Source organism: Cyprinodon variegatus, unplaced genomic scaffold (genome assembly GCF_000732505.1).
Source record: "Cyprinodon variegatus isolate N-32 unplaced genomic scaffold, C_variegatus-1.0 Scaffold695, whole genome shotgun sequence".
Lineage (NCBI taxonomy): Eukaryota > Metazoa > Chordata > Actinopteri > Cyprinodontiformes > Cyprinodontidae > Cyprinodon > Cyprinodon variegatus.
In genome coordinates this window covers 123661-144758 of record NW_015151148.1, presented here as the reverse complement: position 1 = coordinate 144758, position 21098 = coordinate 123661, and the positions used below count along the sequence as shown (strand labels likewise).

At 35.7% G+C, this 21098-nt stretch overlaps 2 protein-coding genes across 2 annotated transcripts in view; one reads left to right on the top strand and one right to left on the bottom strand.

Annotated features, from left to right (window-relative positions):
- The window catches only part of sema3c (sema domain, immunoglobulin domain (Ig), short basic domain, secreted, (semaphorin) 3C), an 83659-nt gene extending 69099 nt beyond the window's left edge, over positions 1-14560 (top strand). Inside the window, exons 13-18 of the mRNA XM_015394567.1 lie at positions 305-393; positions 1693-1734; positions 1964-2121; positions 4572-4639; positions 7854-7984; positions 13247-14560. Of these exons, the coding sequence (XP_015250053.1) occupies positions 305-393; positions 1693-1734; positions 1964-2121; positions 4572-4639; positions 7854-7984; positions 13247-13669 (911 nt within the window). The 3' untranslated portion in view covers positions 13670-14560. The remainder of the gene's footprint in view (positions 1-304; positions 394-1692; positions 1735-1963; positions 2122-4571; positions 4640-7853; positions 7985-13246) is intronic.
- Positions 14561-19221: 4661 nt separating this feature from the next.
- The window catches only part of cd36 (CD36 molecule), an 11734-nt gene continuing 9857 nt past the window's right edge, over positions 19222-21098 (bottom strand). Inside the window, exon 12 of the mRNA XM_015394562.1 lies at positions 19222-19765. Within this exon, the coding sequence (XP_015250048.1) occupies positions 19589-19765 (177 nt within the window). The 3' untranslated portion in view covers positions 19222-19588. The remainder of the gene's footprint in view (positions 19766-21098) is intronic.

Here is a 21098-nt window from a genome sequence, read left to right as displayed (position 1 = left end):
AGTAACATGAGGGGGTTTTAAATGTAGCTACTTAGGTTAAAATTTACTCGAAAAAAGTAAAAAGTGACATATTTCAAAAACAACTTAGAAAATTACAAATTACTCATAAAAAGAACTCAATTACAGTAACATGAGTAAATGTAATTCGTTACTTTCCACCCCTGGTATTGGGCTGATGCATATATGTTGTCCTTTACCTCTGAAGCCAGATTAAGAGATTTCTTTCTTATTTTCAGGGTTCCTACTTGGTAAAATCCTTGATTTACATTTCGATGCATCTAATTGCTTCTCTCTTTGCTGTCAGACAAAGGGACAATACAGAAGGTGATTGTGCTGCCAAGTAACCAATCGCTGCATGAAGATCTGATCCTGGAGGAGCTGGAAGTGTTTAAGGTCTGAATTCCTCCTTTTTTTGTGTCTCTTGTGAAAATCTAAAAAAAAGTGCAGATACAGAAACAGTTTGACACTCAGGCTGATGCAGCACAGACCGGCAGATGTAGAAGTCTGGCTGTTACCCTGCGTGACCTTTTTTTTTAACATGTTTTATTGAAATCTCTTAAATTTCGATCGCCGTCTGATCTGATCACATCCAGGCGCTCCCAGCTCCTTTGATTCCCAAACAGCACCTGGACGGCAGCAGTCTGTGGAATCCTCAATAATCAATATTTCTTTAAAGAGGCCTGGAGAAGTTTATTTTAGAGGAAGTTTCCACTTCTGTTGTTATACTAAAATGATCTTAGCAGTGGAAATGTATTTTTCCAAGGACTGCTAATAGTTTAAAGCAACACACTGCAAAAATAGAGGTGTCTAAAATAAAAAAGAAGTAAACTAAACAGCAATAAAAACTACTGAAACCAACTGAAATCATCTGTCCATGCAGCAAAATCATTTTATTTGATTTAAAAGTTTTAAATCATGAAATGAGCATGCTGAACTCTGAAGATTAGAAATAATGTCTTAAAACAGGATGCATTATTTAACATTTTTTAATATACACTGCAAAAATGATCTAGAAATAAGTGAAAATGACTTAAATTAAGTGAATTTACTCTTAATTTAGCAGGAAATTAAGATCGTATGCCAATAAAATAAGTATTTTTACTCTTAGAATAAGTTAATTAGATAATATGCACTTGAAATAAGACAATGTAGTTCTTTTTTCTTATTTCAAGTGGAAATTATCTTGTTTCATTGGCAAAATGTCTCACTTACCCCCTCAATTCAAGAAAAAATTTACTTATTTTAAGAAAAAATGACTTAATTAGATTTACATTTTTTGCAATATAACTTTTTAATTTTGATAAGAGCCAAATAATGTGCACACTGGAAAAACGATCTAGAAATAAGTAAAAATGTCTTAATATAAGTGTATTTACCCTTAATTTGAGTAGGTAAATGAGATAGTTTGCCAATGGAATTTGCATTTTTACTCTTAAAATAAGATAATGAGATAATATACACTTAAAATAGAAAAATGCTATTGTGTTTTCTTATTTTAAGTGTAAATTGTCTTGTTCCATTGGCAAAATGTCTCTTTTATTTCCTCAATCCAAGAAAAAATGCACTTATTTTAAGAAAAAATGTATTATCTAGATGTCAATTTTTTCCAGTGCAGCAGCAGGTTTGTTAAAAGACATTAAGATTAATGTTTTCCAGCAAATTTCACTTCTCTGCTGTTTGTTCTTCTTCCAGAATCAAGCTCCTGTTACAAATTTGAGAATCTCTCCAAAAAAAGTAAGCATCCTGAACCCTTTCTCCTTTCATTACCGGACAAGTTACACTGGTTGAAACATTATTTGTTGTCTAAAGACATGTGCAATGAGGAAAATTTAAAGAAAATCTCCTGGGGAGATCCCAGAGGCAGAGGAAGTAACTGTTTGGGTACTACGCCTCATTTTTCCTGTCAGCCGGCCACTTATTAAGACAAACAAGGGACTGACATTTGAACTGTTTGCTTTTGCAGCAACAGCTGTATGTCAGCTCTGACTTCGGGGTCTCGCAGGTCTCCCTGCACCGTTGTGACGCCTACGGCTCGGCTTGCGCCGATTGCTGCCTCGCCAGAGACCCCTACTGCGCCTGGGATGGACTCAGTTGCTCTCGCTTCTATCCCACCGGGAAAAGGTAGACTGCTATTCAAGCTTTAGGGTCTGCAGGTTTATATGATCTACCCATGAAAGCAATCTAAAAATATGTGAAAAAATAGACACTTTTCATATTTTCTGACTTGAGATGAGATGGTGATGCCCCTCCAGCCGTACCTGCTGCTGCTGCTGCTGGTCTGTCAGGAAGCTGATGATTCAGAGGCAGATGGAGGCTGAACTTTAGCTGTGTGAGCGTCAAGTTGAAGATGGAGCATTTCTTCTGCACCGAGATTCGCTTTGGAACATTTAAAATTATCGCAATATTGTTGTCTCCATATTATTACACATATATTTTTAATGTTTCTTTATTTGAAATTTCTGGCTCATAGCACCTACACTGCAAAAACAATCTGAAATTAAGTAAAAATGTCTTAAATCAAGTGTATTTACCCTTAATTTGAGCAGGTAAATAAGATAGTTTGCCAATGGGATGAGTATTTTTACATTTAAAATAAGTTAATAAGAAAAAAACCACTTGAAATAAGACAATGCAATTTATTTTTCTTATTATAAATGTAAACTGTCTAGTTACATTGGCAAAGTGTCTTATTTATCTCCTCAAATCAGGATAAAATGCACTTATTCAAAAAAAAAAAAAAGACTTATTTAGATTTACATTTTTTGCAGTGTAGCATTAATGCAACACTGGAAAAAATCTAAATCTAAATAAGTCATTTTTTCTTAAAATAAGTGCATTTGTTCTTGGATTGAGGAGGTATAACAGACATTTTACCAATTTACATTTAAAATAAGAAAACACAATTGAATTGTCTTATTTCAAGTGCATTTTAATCTAAACATCTTATTTTAAGAGTAAAAATAATCATTCCATTGGCAAACTACCTCATTTACCTGCTCAAATTAAGGGTAAATACACTTAACTTAAGAAATTATCACACATTTCTAGATTGTTTTTCCAGTGAAGAAGATTCCTTCCAAATACATTCCTTCCTCTTTTCTATATTTTGTTTCCAGCTGGGTTAGAGTGATGCAATTTCCTGCAAAATTCTGAAGAAAGAAATTAGTAAATGCTTTTGATGTGGGTTTTTTTTCTAACTACACATGAATTTGTGACATAAATTCAGTCCATTTTCTGATCAAATCCAAAAAACGATCTAGAAATAAGTGCAAATTTCTTAAATTAAGTGTATTTACCCTTGATTTGAGTAGGTAAATGAGTCTGCCAATGGAATTAGTATTTTTACTCTTAAAATAAGATAATTAGATCAAATGCACTTGAACTAAGGCAATGCAATTGTGTTTTCTTATTTTAAATCTAAATTGTCTTGCTCCATTGGCAAGATGTATCTTTTATCTCCTAAATTCATTAACAAATGTACTTATTTTAAGAAAGAATGATTTATCAAGATGTTAATTTTTTGCAGTGTAGAGACCCGCAGTTTTCCCATCAACTCTATTTTTACTACCCTTGCTGAAACCAAAATAACCCCCACAGCATAATGCTGCTAAGCAACAATCAGGGTGTCTTTTTGATTATGGTTTTAACTCATTTTAATAAAAGAACAAGAAGAAGTCTGTGATTTTATCTATAGATTAAGTGGTGTGAACACTGCAAAAAATCTAAATCTATATAAGTCATTTTTTCTTAAAATAAGTGCATTTGTTCTTGGATTGAGGAGGTAAAAGAAACATTTTGCCAATGGAACAAGACAATTTGCACTTAAAATAAGAAAACACAATTACATTGTCTTATTCAAGTGCATATTATCTAATTATCTTATTTTAAGAGTAAAATTACTCATTCCATTGGCAAACTATCTTATTTACCTACTCAAATTAAGGGTGAATACACTTAATTTAAGAAATTTTTACTTATTTCTAGATCGTTTTTGCAGTGAATAGTCCTGCAAAGTGTTTTTTTTTTTTTTGTCTTTCTCCTATTTGAGTGTCGTAATTAATAAGTTACAACATTAATGAAATCAAGGAGCAGACCAGATTGGGTTCAGCATCTGATGCATGCTCCATTCAGCAGAGAATGGAACAAGCTGTCCACATGACTGGGATCCATTTGAGTGTGAGCCATGTCACAAATTCCACTTGTTTCCCCTCCTTTCCCATCAAAACAAAACTCAGACGAGCAGAAATGAGCGACACCTCTCCTTTAAACAGAAACGTCTGCGGTCTTTTTGAGCTCCGGCTGCTGGTCTCCAGATGATTGGGTCGGAGGCGGGTTAAGTTTAGTTTGGTCCCAGAACAAAAGGCAGAATTTCTGTTTTTCTACTCGAACTGCTCTGAAATGTGTCAGCTGTTTACATGCCCCTTCCTCCAAGCTGTTGCATATGAGTGCACACGGCTTTGGCACCAAAACCGTCTTAGACAGAACGGAAGGATTCTTATTACTGTGTATTTTGTCATGGATTTATGTGCTTTATTCTTATTGTGTTTTTTCTGTTTTCTTTTTTTTTTAAGGAGAAGCAGGAGGCAGGATATAATGCACGGAAATCCACTCACTCAATGCAGAGGTTTCAATTTAAAAGGTATTAAAGCAGTCGATCTAAAGTCACTTTAAAACATGCATTACATCTTAATTCTGTTGCTGCTAATTAAAAAGAACAAAATCAACTAATAAAAAGTCTTTGCTCATTTATAAATAATCATTGCATTATTATTGGTACCTCCAGTAAAAAAAAAACTACTATTTATGTTGAAAATAATCTGTAATATTACATAAATATACATTTTTATTAGATTTAGTGTTTAATTATTGATTACATAAGAAAAATCTTGTGCCACACCTATTAGCTCCCAGCAGTTTATTTAAAATAAAAGTATTTATGCTAAAAATATTTCATCTATAAATTCATTACCTCCATTTTCTTAAGAATATGTTAGAGGCAGGATAATATAGATCTATTCTTCAAAGCTCCTGTTCAAAATTGGACAGACAAGTGCTTATTTACTTCCAGATGACGAAGTTTAATCATCAATTTGTAAAGATAAACTTCCTTTAATCTACAAAAAGGACAAAATAAAGTTTATAGTAACTAGATCTGTGAAAAACCTTCTGGGGGATTGCTACACTGGAAAAAATCAAAATCTAGATAAGTCATTTTTTCTTAAAATAAGTGCATTTGTACTTGGATTGAGGAGGTAAAAGAGACATTTTGCCAATAGAACAAGGCAATTTACATTTAGAATAAGAAAACGCAATTGCATTGTCTTATTTCAACTGCATTTTATATATCCAGTGGCAAACTATCTCATTTACCTACTCAAAATAAGGGTAAATACACTTAATTTAAGAAACGTTTACTTATTTCTAGATCATTTTTCCAGTGTATTGCTTATCTTGGAAATCGAAAATTCACTTTGTGAAACTTTAAAACTTCATATGGAGGACATTTTGTTCCATTATTGTTAAAAACATGTTTTGCAAAAGGAAATTTAGGAGAAAAAAAATGCAATCCATAAATTAATCTTTGAAGAAAAAAAGGTTTTCAGAGTAACTCTGCTGTTTTCCCAAATAGTATTTTTTCAAATATTTATTTCAAAAATAATGCAGCAAAATTTGCTCCATATGTTTGGTTCTACCTCAACAAGCTTAAAAGTCAAGAGTTTACTGTATTCTGTAGGGAAATGAACTCCAACTGTGGGGTTTGGTCATATGAGGCTGAGATTTAAGGCTTTTTGAAAGGAAAAAATAAAAAAAAAAGGTGAGCGATCCAAACGTGTCCAGGTTCAAACAAAAGATAAATTATTAAAAGCACGTCAGAACCTTTATGTAGGGTAGGGATCCATGATGCTGTGGGTCTGCTAATGTTCAAATGGATGTGGATTTTTTTCATTGCACCATCAACTTTCTAAACTAGGATATTTTAAATTCTAAGCTGATTAACTGTGGCAGTCAAAGTTAAAAGTGCTTATGGTCTGAGAGGGTATAAAATGTTTAGTTTTATTGGGGTTGATGTATGGAACAAATTAGATCAGGAGCTAAATGATTGTACAACATTAACAAGGTCTAAAAACATATTTTTAAAAAATGTAATAAAAGATTATGAAACATGTGAAGTCAATTAAGATCAGTAAGACATTGGGTTTGTTAAAAAAAAAAAAAGTTATTGTAGAATAATAATTTTTTTCTAAAATCATACAATGGTATGTATTATAAACGGTAGCCATCTTTTTATTTTTTTCTTTGATTTTTAGTCCAATGTAAAGTTTGTAAAGTTTCTTGCTTCTGCCAATACACCCTTTTTCAGACTGTTTTAATTTATGTTATATGGACATATACTGTCTTTATTATATACTTGTATGTCTGAAATAAACAAACTTGAAGTTAATTTTTCCACAGAAGATGACCCAAATTTAAACAATCAAAGCACCAAAGCTTCTACGTGAACCATTTTATATTTGGCCTAAATTGAAAAGGAAACGTATGGACCATAAAATAGGAGAAAATTGCACATCTCAGAGATTTAATTTATAGATATCAGGACTCTACAGGATTTTAGGTGAGGATATACATTTTAAAATCGGTAAAATTTTCCCACTGAATTATTGAATTATGATTAAAAAAAAATCTATTTACTAAAAGAAGATCTGGGAGATGAAGCTTAAATGTAAATTCAATCTGGAATCAGGTGAAGCTGAACCACCTGCAATATCCCTCGTTCAGCTCCAACCAATCAGCTCGGGGGTCATACAGTCTCCAAAGCCAATCATCTTACAATACCCCCTTCATTTAGCTCCTGTTCTAGCTTCTCTCTTTTGCACGCAAACAAACTTTTACCCACCTCCACCCCCCCATCTCCCTCAGATTATTCTCAGTCCCACTCATCCTCTGGCTTTTTCCACCACAAATAACCATGCCCCGGGGAAGACTACTCTAATAATTTCCTAGGTTACTCATCCAAATGTGTGTTGATTCACAGCATCAAAATCTTCTGCCAGGGCCTGAGCGCCAAAGACATTATATAATTCATGTCTTAATATGCTTCTATCTCCTTGAACCCCAGGCAGCCTCAGCAGATGGCCGCTCACACTGATCCTGGTTCTGCTGGAGGTTTCTTCTTGTTAAAAGGGAGTCTTTCTCTCCACTGTCGCTACAAGCATGCTCAGTGTGAGGGATTGCAGAAAGTCAATGAGTCGATGCAGTCAGCTGGTTTTCCTCAGATAGAAACATTTTGAGTGATATGATTCTGTTACCTGTATGAATAAATAAAATATTTTCTAATTGCAACTTTTCTCGGCGTTACTCTCCAGTTTGAATTCATGTTACTCCAATAACGGTTGTATTCAAATTTTAAATTTTTCTACACACATTTAGGCCCAAACAGAGAGATGTAACCTAATTGCTAGTTATCCTTAAATTGACAAATTCTTGCTCTTCAATTTGGTTCTTAGTTTATTTTTTTTTTTTATTTGCCTGCCTGTTTTCCACCACAGCACTGTATATAAGCAATGCCATATTAGCAGTGCCACCATTTAGTCCTTATCTCTTCATGCATCCAGCTGATTTACTGAGGAATTTCAACTCCAGCAGAACAACAGGATGGGAAGCAGAGTTGGTTTGAAGCGATTATTCTGCGTAAAACATGTTTGCTTTCGATGAGCCACTAAAGAGTGAAGCTAAGCTTCATGTCAACGTCTCACAGTCGCTCCTATAAGAGCCATTCTGTAGGCTCCCTGTCTGTCAGCTCAGTGACGTCTGATGTGCCTTTTCATATGACTGAGAATATGTCTGCTCATCAGCCTACAGGAACGCTGCTGAGATAACGCAGTACAGCGTGAAAAACAACACCACCTTCCTGGAGTGCGTTCCAAAGTCTCCTCAGGCGTCCATTCGCTGGCTCATTCAGAGAGAGAACGACAGGAGGAAAGAGGTCAGTCTGACATCAGAAGATGTCAGTGATTTATGATCATCCTCAGGGCCCTAAAAGGCTGTTAAAATGTAGCTGATTAATGCATAGATTATTTACATGATATAGCATTTTTATGGTGTTCAGAATAAAAAGCTCTGAGGATTCCTAGAATTGTGTTATAAAGGATTTATCAATTCAACATTGCAATAAAATCTGCATAATTGTGCAAGAGATGATGAAACGTTGGCGTCTAAACTGACTGATGGATCATCTAGATTATCGGCGCTGTTCTCTGCTGCTCTTTAAAAATGTGAGATATAGTCCACCTGAGGTCCATTAGAGCTCTTTGGAAGTTAATATTCTTTTCTCCTTTTCTTCCTTATACTTATAACAGCACTTCAGAACTCAGCTTTATGAACAGAGGGTGGTTTTTGTGCTCAATTAGAGCTATAAAACAGATAACCTGCTGACCCTGCGGTGGACACTCAACCCCGTTCCCCCTTTGAATTTCCCTTTAACTAATGACATCTCCGGTTGGATGTTCCATTTGATTTTATACCTAAAAAAGGAAACTAACTAAATCTGAGTGAAAGCGTCTGCAGAACGAGTGATATTTTCTCTCCAATGCAGAGATTGAATTATGAATATAAAAGTAAAGCTGGACACATAGAATAAGACTTTAACGTTTAAAACAAGATATATCATCTAACGCTTTTATTTTTTTTCCTTATGAAGAAACCAATTAATTTTCAGTGTATAACTTATATAATTCATGTATTTGTAATCACGGTTAATTATTAGACTCATTATATCTTGCAAATTACTATTATTCCTGTCTGAAAATGACAGTGGTATTTTGGTTTCGAAAAATTTAAACAAGTTTATTTTTAGGATATTTAGGAGAGTATAAACAGACAAGACAGAGTTAGATAAAACATGATTGGAAAACTAATTTCCCTTTTTCACCCATTAGCTACAAATTTACATATTTACGAGACTTAAAGAGTTTTTAAAGCATAATTCTATCATAATTGCCTATTCCAATGGATTTTATTATTGGTACAATAATATGAAATGCTGGTGAAGGTTCTCAGTCATTCAGGTCATAGTTATTCCAGAAAAAAAGAAAATAAAAAACGATCCACTGGACTTTGTTTCCAAATTTGAAGACGTTTCGCGTCAGGGCATCGTAGGCTAACAAAAGAAGCCAAACGACCCCCATTCTTAAGGGGTGGACCCCTTCGTCTGTTCCAATTTGCATGTTTTCAAAACAAAAACGAAGCTTTGTTGGGCTACTGTTTAAAACCTCGAACTCGACGCTATTCCTGACATTTGGAATTGAAAAAGCTTCCTTGATGGGAAGCTAAATGTCTTCAAACTTGGAGACAAAGTCCAGTGGATTGTTTTTAAATTTCTTTTTTTGGAATAATATAAAATCTTTACTATTTTCTACATTAGTGTCCAGATTTTTCCATATGAGCTTTTGATTTTTGTTTGATTTTTACGGAGCCCCTAAAGGGACATGGAGGGGGAAAAAATAACTTTTGCAAGATCCCGCAATACTTTTGCGAGATCTCGCAAAGGTATTGCGGGATCTCGCAAAAGTTTATTTTTTGTGAGATCTCGCAATACTTTTGCGAGATCCTTCAATACTTTTGCGAGATCCCGCAATACTTTTGCGAGATCTCACAAAACTATTGCGGGATGTCGCAAAAGTTTATTTTTTGTGAGATCTCGTAATACTTTTGCCAGATCCCGCAATACTTTTGCAAGATCCCGCAATACTTTTGCGAGATCTCACAAAACTATTGCGGGATCTCGCAAAAGTATTGCGGGATCTCGCAAAAGTTTATTTTTTGTGAGATCTCGCAATACTTATGCGAGATCCTGCAATACTTTTGCGAGATCTCGCAATACTTTTGCGAGATCCCGCAATACTTTTGCGAGATCCCGCAATACTTTTGTGAGATCTCGCAAAACTATTGCGGGATCTCGCAAAAGTTTATTTTTTGTGAGATCTCGCAATACTTTTGCGAGATCCCGCAATACTTTTGAGAGATCCCGCAATACTTTTGCAGGATCTCGCAATACTTTTGCGAGATCCTGTACAAAAGTTTCTTTTTTTTCCCTCCATGTCCCTTTAAGGGCTCCGTAGATTTTTGTTCTGGAAAAAAAAAAGAAAACAAAAAAGCACAGTAACTTTAAAGTCAGAAATGTGTAGAAATAAAACAACTTACTTTTGTACTGGGACACATTTTGTCTTTAACACACTCTTAAAAATCTCTGAGCTTCTCCTCAAAACCAAAGACAACATTCTTAAAAAAATATCCCAGCCTTATGAACCAAATGCTTTTGTTTAAGGTTTTACAAACTCCTACTTTCAATATCATGTTTTTCTTTTCACCAAACTAAAAATTGCATGTACCTCCACTCTGATATGAAAAAGCTCTTTCTCCTCATTGATTAATCACACTTTTAGCCTGAAGAAGAAGCTCGACTTTTTTACATCAGAGCAGCAGAGAGCGACACGATACCCTACTTTCACACCCAAGTGTCCATCTGTACGTTTATTTTTGTGCCTGTTTCTGCGTCATTCTGAAAGTTAGAAGTCCCTTAGCCTAATTAGAGGGCATTTCATTTTGGCCATCAGAACCTAAAATCACATGAATTCATTCTGCATATGTATTAGATGCATGGCAGAAAAGATTAGGAATAAATTATACACAGTGTTGAAGCTGAGGTTACAACATGAGCTGGCAGAACATTTATAACTATAATACACTCAATTCTGCTCATGCTTATAAAATATGGCTCAGTTCCTTAGTGACATAAACCAGTTATAACAGTCACTGTTTTCCTAATGATATGGTATATTTCTTAGCAGACAGTTGAAAGTTTTAGAAAACAATAATCTATATTATTTGTTTTTCTTTTAATAAATTCTACATGCTGATAAATCTCACAAGTTTAATCAAGTAAAACATGACTGACGGGACAAGTTGCCAAGATACCAAAAAATGATAGCTCCTATCTGTAAAGTTCATCAAGCTTACTTTGAATATTGTTATTGAATTAAATCTTTATATCAATTATTGCCTTTTTCTTTAATATTTTTATATTATCCTGAAATTCTTCAACTAATGGTGTTTATTTGTATTCTGGAAATATTTGAGCCAAGAACGTCGGAGTCTTTCAGGAAGGCTTGGCAAAAATAAAAAAATTTGACAAATGGAAGTGACCAAATTGCTTCTTCATACATGTTAAGGTATCTTTTTAAAAAAATGCATGGGCTGGTTGATGTTTTGTCATTTAAAATCATTTTTAAACCTATTTCCTGCAGCTCCCCATAAGTTAGCCCCACCAGGCATACAGGGTTTCCCTAAACAGGGGTCAGGGCCCCATGAGGGTCACCAGACCCCAGCGGTTGGCAGTATGGCTTTTACAATCAATTTGATGTGATCCTAAAGTACATGGAGGGTGAAAATATCCGAAAATACCTAAATATAAATATTCCATGAAATAAGTAATTTAATATTTATTAGTTTAATATAGCCCTGGGATGGACTGGCGACCTGATCATGACCCCCGCCTCTCACCCGTAGACAGCTGGAGATGGAGACCAGCACTCCTACTAGCACTACATGATTAAAATATTAAATATACTTAATTTAAAAAAGAAAAACTATTTAATTTCCAATTAAAAATGATTGATTAATTAATGACAATGTATTAATCAAAAAAATAAATACATTCAATTTGATACATTTAAATAAGCATAGACTAAAGTGATTATATGTAAAGGCCATATGTGCACCTACCTACCAACCAATAAATCAGTTGCGATGCACAATCAGTGTGGAAAATGTAAGAATATGATCCTTAATTTCAGAGCTTAGAACTAGAAGTGGTTTTGCTGAAGCTTTATTAGTTGATTTTTACAGTCATATGTTTATATTACTGTTTTTATATATTTATTTTACTATTTTTAAAGGCTGCACTTAAAAAAAATTGTCCAGAGAGCTGTTCTAAACTAAATTTCTTTTTGTTTTACACTTGTGTAAACAAAATTACAAATAATCTGTCTAAGTCTAAGTCTAATGCTTCATGCAGACCTGTTGTCTGCTAAGCGATGCATCTATTTAAGTTAATAGTTGCATTATAATAAACCCTTTTTTTCTCATTTGATTCACTGCATACATGCATGAAGATCAGTTAGAACTGAAGATGAATCCTTATGGATCAGTGGTCTGTCTGAGTCAAACAGGCTGAACTGCTGCAGTGTGAACGCAGCTTTGGTGATTTAAGCTTCTTATCAAGATGTTTTAAACTCCGTCATCCACCGTAACATCTACTGTAACTTATGCCAGCTGATCAGTTTGGTCTCCCTTCTTTTTGTCCTCAACCCATTTTAAAACATCTTTGCATTTCGTGAAATTCTGTACAGAACAAAATAAATATCTTTAGTTGGAAGGTTTTTGTATCGTCATTGAATATTTCATAGAAGAAAGAAATCCCTGGATGGTATTAGTAGATTCTCTCTGCAAAAACCTGTAAATAGGATTGTTTTTACTACTCAAGTACAAACGAAAGATCCTCTGACGTCAAAATGGTTAAAATATTTCAATATTTTCTACAGTTTTTTTCATGCAAGATGTGTTTTTTTCTCATGATTGGATGAACTTCATTTTTTTTACACTTGTTCAGAATGGGAAATTCTTAAATTAACATCCAAACTATTCCATTCCGCAGGAAACCTGTAAATAAATTCAATTTAACCAGAGTTTGAGACTGTTTTGTACGGAAGAGGATTAGGGCCACTGAAAAAAAAAAATTTTAACTGATTTTTTTTATTTTTTTATTTGTTTAACATGGGAAAAAAGTCAGAATTCTGAGAAAAAAGTCAGAAGTCTGAGATTAAAGTCATAATTCTGAGAAAAAAGTCAGAAGTCTGAGATTAAAGTCATAATTCTGAGAAAAAAGTCAGAATTCTGAAAAAGTCAGAAGTCTGAGATTAAAGTCATAATTCTGAGAAAAAAGTCAGAAGTCTGAGATTAAAGTCATAATTCTGAGAAAAAAGTCAGAATTCTGAGATTAAATTCAGAATTCTGACTTTTTTCCCATACTATACTGAAATAAAATTTAAAAATCAGTAAACTTTTTTTTTCAGTGGCGCTAATCCTCTTCCGTAGTTTTCTTTATTCATCTTTGGCAGAAACGTCAATTAGACTTTATTAGAAAAAGGTTAAAAACTGTAAAAATCATTCAATCTATTCATTTGTGCAGGTTAAGCTGAACGATCGCATCCTCTCCACGGAGCTCGGCCTTCTGATCCGCTCCGTCCAGCAGTCCGACCAGGGTCTGTACTACTGCCTGACCACAGAAAATGGCTTCAAACGCACCGTCGCCAAAGTCCGTCTGAATGTGCTGAGTGAAGCCGTGGTGAAGGTTCTGACAGACAAGCAGCAGTCCCCCTGGGCATGGGCCAGCTCCCTAAACCCGAAGGCCCTGCTGGAAACCTTCAGCCCTGCAGAGAATCTGGCTGTACAGCAGTACTGTAAAGAGAGAAAAGACTTCAAGAAGCTTCAACAGAGGCAGCAGCAGCAGCCGCAGCCACCTGGACCCCTCAGGGGGGACTTGGCCAAACTAAAACCCCTACTGGACCGGAGGAAGAGCCGCAACAGACGCAATAACCTCCCTGATGTGTGATGCACGACGCAAGCAGCAGAAACTGACACGCACGGCGTCCTCTGGTCCTGTGCCCTTCAAAGCACTCACTGCTCCTCTCATCTCAACCACTGAGCTGCAGATGTACCTTAAAACCAGAAGGTTGGTGTGGGGAGATTTAATCCCACAAAATCTTGTTGTCTCACATGAAATAATGCGACCAGATGGCTGTAATTTTTCAACCACCAGTTTTTCCTTCGCTTTGATCGTCACAACACGATATGAGGCGGACATGTCCTGACTTCCTCTGACAAACTCTGCCCTCAGAGGATAACGCTTTGAATTTCAGCTATCGTGCCACGCTTTAATGTCTGAGGGAAACATTTAAACGTGTTTCTTCTAATGGATTTTTTATTCTTTCCATCACACACTTCTGATGGAAATGGGGACTGAAGAAACACGAAGGCCTTTATGACATCAGACTTTCCTTTAATTTGAATCTCTACTCCTCTGCTGACATTTGTCTTTATGCTACAGACCTGATAGTGGAACATAAATCTATATATAGTGACAAAAGCATCGTATTTATAACCCCTTCTTTGGATGTTAAGAATCATCTTTTATGCAGCAAATACATGAAAAATCCTACATTTGTTAAGTAGTACAAATAATCCCACTTCAACAAACACCGGCTGAGTTGTTATGAGGTTTAATCCTGATTAGTTCTACTTCGGAGATGTGAAATTGTCCTCGTCTCTTAAAAAACAAAGCTTAAATAAAAAAATTCATGAGTTTTTGGGAGAGAAACGAGCCCAGATCATTACAGATCCTCTACCGTACTTAACAGTATAAGGTGATTTTTTTTTTTGTTACTCTTGATCATAATTTGTTTTAAGTAAGAACAATCTTTAGAGTTTGCTCCCAAAAAAGGTTTATATTATTGCAATGAAAGCATTTAGGAAACTCCCACAAAAGCATGTGTATAGCCTCTAATGGTGGAGACTTTTTAACATCAAGTCTAATAAAGGGAGCTTATTAGATTATTTACATCCCTTATTCATCTTCTGTGCATGGTGTCAATATAAACCTGCCAGCTAGTATCCAGTGCCTAAAGGAAACAGGCGTCTCACAGGATAACAACGACCCAGAAAGCCATTTTCACCTTCATGCTGACTGACTTCATTTGGCCAGAGCTGCAAAACCCTCATGAATCTTTGGAGAAATTAAACACCTGCTGAATAATATTGTTTTATTTCATGGTTAGAAGCGCAAATTTTCACTATTTTTAGATTTTAAAATATAGCAAGAATGAATATGAAGTAAGGAGTCATTTTTATATGAAACCTCTAGGCAGGGGGGGATTTACCATTAGGCAAAACTAGGCAGTTGCCTGGGGCCACAAGTTCCTGGGGGCCCCCATAAAACTCCTTTTACATGTATTTCTGCAAATTAATTGTTTTTGATAAAAATCCTTTGGCTAAAATGCCATCAGAGCGCTGATAATATTAAGTGTGTCTCAGCCCCCCCCTTCAGCATCCACCATATTGGATCAGTCCATTTGCTGCACATGTTCAGAAAGGTCCAAACAGACAGCAGCAAACCATTTGAAAACAAACCATGCAAAGAGCAGTGTTGCCAACTTAGCGCTTTAGCCGCTATATTTAGCCACTTTTCAGACCCCTCTAGCACTTTGATTTCTAAAAAGCTCCTAGCGCCAAATCTAGAGACTTTTTTCTGCTACTGGACACTTTGGAGACAACATCTAAAAGCAGCGAACTCTGCTCTCCAGAGCGAGTAGATTGGTAACCCCGCCTCCTGCTCTCCTCTATCTTGTCTGCTGTCATGATTCATGCAGCTATTATTTCATCCAAATGAAAAATGGAGAACAGATAAGCAGATCATGGCTTGTCTACAGTGAAAAGAAGGACTGGGTTATTTACTTTGGCCTTTTTGGAAACACAGGAAGGAGCAATCAGCTAAGTGAGCTTAGTGCTTGGAAAAAATCTTTCATTCCTTTAGAGACAGCATGAAAAGTCAGCTGAGTACAAAACATAGAGAGGAAAACAAGAAGAAAAGGGACAAGAAGAGAGGGATAAAACCTAGAACAGATAATGGATGTCTATTCTATTAACATTTTTCTATCTGTAGAATGGGGCTGTTTTATGAGTTGTCTTCTGACTCCAGAGGGCCCCTTGCCTGTCTTTGCCTAGGGCCCCACATTTCCTAAATCCGCCCCTGCCTCTAGGCAGATATTACACTGAAATACTTCAAAACCTGAAAAATGTTTCTTTGTTGAGAAATATTGCTCCACTGTAAATCAGTGGAGCAATACATAAACACTAAATTAAAAAGTTAAAATAAACCTTCAGTTAAACTTATTTCATAGGAATGGTTAGATATTCTAAACCATAACTTTGTTCTCAACAATTAAATTATATTTTTTAATTATGGTTGTGCAATAAAAAATGCTTTTAATTCCAGCTCCTTATTTAACTTTAACAGCTGTGCCAGAAATGTGCTGCAGGAGTGAGATGTTAAGAATATGAATCTCTAAATCTAAATAGATGCAGATGTTACATCCGTGTTTAAAATTATTTGCTACTTTTTCTGCTCTGTTTTTTTGCTCTAAAGATATATTTGTATTTTGCAGCTCATGGTTGCTTAGAATCTGTAAAAGAAGGTCCATCGATGTCATCAAGCTGCAATTTGCTTCATTTCTTTCCTGCTTTTGTCAGAGAAATGTTCCAGCTATAATCCAGTCGTCTCTGGATCCATGCATGGATTTGACTCGAGCAACTAAACTCAGACATTTCATGATCAACTCAGTGTCATCGCATTTTCCAAAGCCTTCAGTAAAACTTTGTCAGACTTAGTGAGGTAGTCAGAGTATAACCAGCCCTTTAGACCTTTTGCATATGTGAAAAGTCATTTTTTGCAACCCATAGGTGACGTAGATAGGAATTGTTTATGTACAAACTGTTTTAAATGTCTTTTAGTTAAGTTAATATTCTTCAAATTTGGTGACAATTGTTACTTTTTGTACATAACTTGAGTGTTATCTACCAGCAAGGACTGCATCTGCAATTTGGAGACATATTGGTTAATATTTTTGATTTTAAGCATGCATTTTCCCTCATACAGATCTCTGCTGCACATGTAACTAAAGTCAAGTTACGTGTCGATGTTTTATTTCAATTCTGAATAATTTTATTGTCACTGAGTCTATGTATTTGTATTTATTAATGTCTTAGCCTGAATAAATATGTTCAAGTGAGGCTGTTTTTTTTTTAAATCAAAAAGATTATCATCAGTTTCCATTTTAATTCTTACATCTACATGAAATGTTGATAATCCGACCATCAGCTAAACACTGTCGGATTTGAGGCAGTGTTGTTAATTAACACCTCGTTAAAATCTGCACACAAAATATAAAGCTGGTGTCAGAGAATAAAATAAAACTGAGAGCAGTTGAGCTAACTTGTCAAAAAGGGAACAAAGCTCATCTTATTGATTGTCACTAGGTTACCATTTGTAAACGTTTTGCTCTAACTGACCAATCAGAGGACAGAAAATGCTGATATGGGTGACACCGCTAGCTGGCAAAGTGGGGCAAATCTGAAATCTGATTGGTTGAAGAAAATATTCTTCATTAATATTGTTAAATTCAGCCAATATTGCTGATTCTGAAGGCCCTGTCGAGATTTGATTGACGTAACGCACTAACGCTGAAATCTGATTGGCCAAAAAATATATAGACAACATAAATGTAATAGAAGCAGCTCAGCCAAGAGAACTGCTATAAAATTTCTGAAAAAGTGTAAAGATGATCTTACCCATGGAAGTAATTTTTAGGGGAGGACAGGGGGACTTTTTACAGTCCAAAAACGATATTACGCTGCAGTACACAGACATTCATTGCACTAGGACCAAGGGGAAAACCGCAGGTCAAGCTGAAGCCCACTTCCCTGACTAGACCGCCCTTAGCTCCTGATTGGATCTCTGTCTTCTCTTGTGTGATTGGCTGTCACGGCTGTCACTCCTGAGAAGATCCCTTTATAAACATCTGATGCGCCACTGAATCAGGTCTGTGATTGAATCGTCAAACATCCTGAAGTTAGTTATATTCAAAAGTACTTGCGTCCCCCCCACTTCTGAAATCAAAACTTCATCCATGATTTTACCAGAGATGGCAAAAGTACTCACTTTCCGTACTTGAGTAAAAGTACAGATACTTGTGTTTAAAAAATACTCTGGTAAAAGTGGAAGTACTGATTAAACTTCTTTACTCAAGTAAAAGTAACAAAGTATAAAAGTAAAAGTAGAAACCACTTTTTTCATGCCGTTGCCTACATTTTCAATGGATGTCTGCCAATAGGACTAGATCTCCGTTGTGTTCATTTTCAATCATCTCGTCGTCCATGCTACTATGCTAACGCCATCGCCACCAAGCTGCAATGATTTGCCGCCAATGAATACCGCCGAATCTGTCGATTCATCTTGTAGTGGTGCGTCAAATGCAACGTAGATTCCCATCCAATTAGATTGAATTTGGTATTGATGACGTGAAAAATAATAACGGCAACTCCATTGAAATGATTCAAAACTAAAGTAACGAGACAATTTTTTAAAATGTAAGGAGTAGAAAGTACAGATATTTGCGTAAAAATGTAAGGAGTAGAAGTAAAAAGTCGCCATAAAAATAAGTAGTAAAGTAAAAATATCAGAAAAATCTACTTGAGTACAGTAACGAAGTATTTGTACTTTGTTACTTCCCATCTCTGGATTTTACCCATGACTTTCTGCTGTGAATAAGCATAAAGGATCCATTAGACATTTACAAGCTCCATTCATTCTTAAATAAAAAAAAAAAACATGTACTCAAGAAAAAAATAAGAAATAAATCACGTATTCCGCTATCTAAGAATTAATTTAAAAAACGGTCGTGCTTTTAGAATTCCAAACCTAGTGCTGTGAACTAGCAGTTTTTTGGCGATACCATACAATCACAACACTGCTGTATGATTTATCCCGATATATCATGATACAGTAACAAAGAGGACATATTTTTATAAAAATATAGCTCTTTAAAACTTAACGAGATGTTGTTCCTCAGCTGCAGGTGGTTCAGAACAGCTAAAAAATAGGCGCTTGAGTGATGCACCACCATCTAGCTGCTAGGCTTTTAAGTGTATATATAAAATTAATAAAATGAAACAGATGTTTGGTTATAAAAATAGTGATTTCCTATTTATTCCGTATTTTCAATCAATATCATCCAATGCCTTTTCATGATATTGGTATTTTAAATAGTTACGCATCTCCTCTAAAGAAAAATATTGCAATATTTTACAAATAGTTTCTTTTTTACCTCTATCTAAATCAGTAAATGTTTAGTGGAACTATTACAGAAAATAAACTTTTACTAGTGTATCATATGAGGAATAATCATAATATGCTGTTTTCTGTGGTGAACTATCCCCTTAAAAGCAGGAAAAGCAGCTCCACTGGCCAAAGATTTGGCTTTTTTCCCTCTTATCATACTCATCACCTTGTTAAATGAACCACAAAGTGATTAAAACATTTTTGTAGCTTTTATTCATTTTCATCACACTAGTTTAGCAAAGTTTATGAACATTTGCGCTTCTACATTTCTTTCATAGGGTGTCAAATAAACCCCCTTCTCTCCTTTGAGGCAAAGTTCAGATGAGTTTATATTCGCTGTCCCTCAAGAAATCCCTGATTGAGTTCATGTTACAGTGTTTAAAATCAAAACAATGACTGGCAAAGAAAATCAGCTCTACTGAGCGGTTAAAAAAAATCACAGTATTCCTCTCTTTTGGAATAAAAGGAGAGCTGACAAATAAGACGTGATTGCAAATATTTGCAAGTCTATATCAAAAAACTGATGATGTTGCCCGGAATGTGCTCTGACCCATGACAAACAGCTGAGTCAGTTGTTTACTATGCAACCTTGCTTTGGTTATGGCTCTTCCGCACTATCAGGTAAGCAATAATACACATGAGAAAGATTGCAGCCCCAACACCTATGAGCGAATACTCTGCTGTCTCCAACATCTGGATACGAGATAGGAGCTCTTTCTTAAACATGTCTGCTGTTTCATCATCCAACGTCGCCGTCTGGTAAAAAAGGGGAGGAAAAATAAGACAGACATTACTAATTTACGCCTTCAAATTTTACAGTATGTTGGGAAATTTTTGTCGTTGGGTTCTTAAAGATATTTAGCCGGTTTTCAGTGTGGATGTCTTAAAACTGTGGTGCATAAGCCACATTTTTTTATCTAGTTTTCAAAAACTGATTTTCCTTCTACCTTATTCATACACAACTAATGGTCCACCATATACACTACAATTCAAAAGTTTGGGGTCACCCAAACAATTTTGTGTTTTCCTGCAAGTCACACTTATTCACCACCATACGTTGTGAAATGAATAGAAAATAGAATCAAGACATTGACAAGGTAAGAAATAATGATTTGCATTTGAAATAAGATTTTTTTTTACATCAAACTTTGCTTTCGTCAAAGAATCCTCCATTTGCAGCAATTCCAGCATTGCAGACCTTTGGCATTCTAGCAGTTAATTTGTTGAGGTAATCTGGAGAAATTGCACCCCACAGTTTCCAGAAGCAGCTCCCACAAGTTGGATTGGTTGGATGGGCACTTCTTGCGTACCATACGGTCAAGCTGCTCCCACAACAGCTCAATGGGGTTCAGATCTGGTGACTGCGCTGGCCACTCCATTAGCGATAGAATACCAGCTGCCTGCTTCTACTCTAAATAGTTCTTGCACAATTTGGAGGTGTGTTTAGGGTCATTGTCCTGTTGTAGGATGAAATTTGCTCCAATCAAGCGCTGTCCACTGGGTATGGCATGGCGTTGCTAAATGGAGTGATAGCCTTCCTTATTCAGAATCCCTTTTACCCTGTACAAATCTCCCACCTTATCAGCACCACAGCAACCCCAGACCATCACATTACCTCCACCATGCTTAACAGATGGCATCAGGCATTCTTCCTTCATCGTTTCATTTGTTCTGCGTCTCACAAACATTCTTCTTTGTGATCCAAACACCTCAAACTTCAATTCATCCGTCCACAACACTTTTTTCCAGTCTTTCTCTGTCCAATGTCTGTATTCTTTTGCCCATCTTAATCTTTTTCTTTTGTTGGCTAGTCTCAGATATTGCTTTTTCTTTGTCACTCTGCCCTGAAGCCCATAATCCCGCAGCCGCCTCTTCACTGTAGATGTTGACACTGGTGTTTTGCAGGTACTATTTAATGAAGATGCCAGTTGGGGACCTGTGAGGCGTCTGTTTCTGAAACTAGAGACTCTAATGTACTTATCTTCTTGCTCAGTTGTGCAACGCGGCCTCCCACTTCTTTTTCTACTCTGGTTTGAGCGTGTTTGTGCTGTCCTCTGAAGGGAGTAGTACACACCGTTGTGGGAAATCT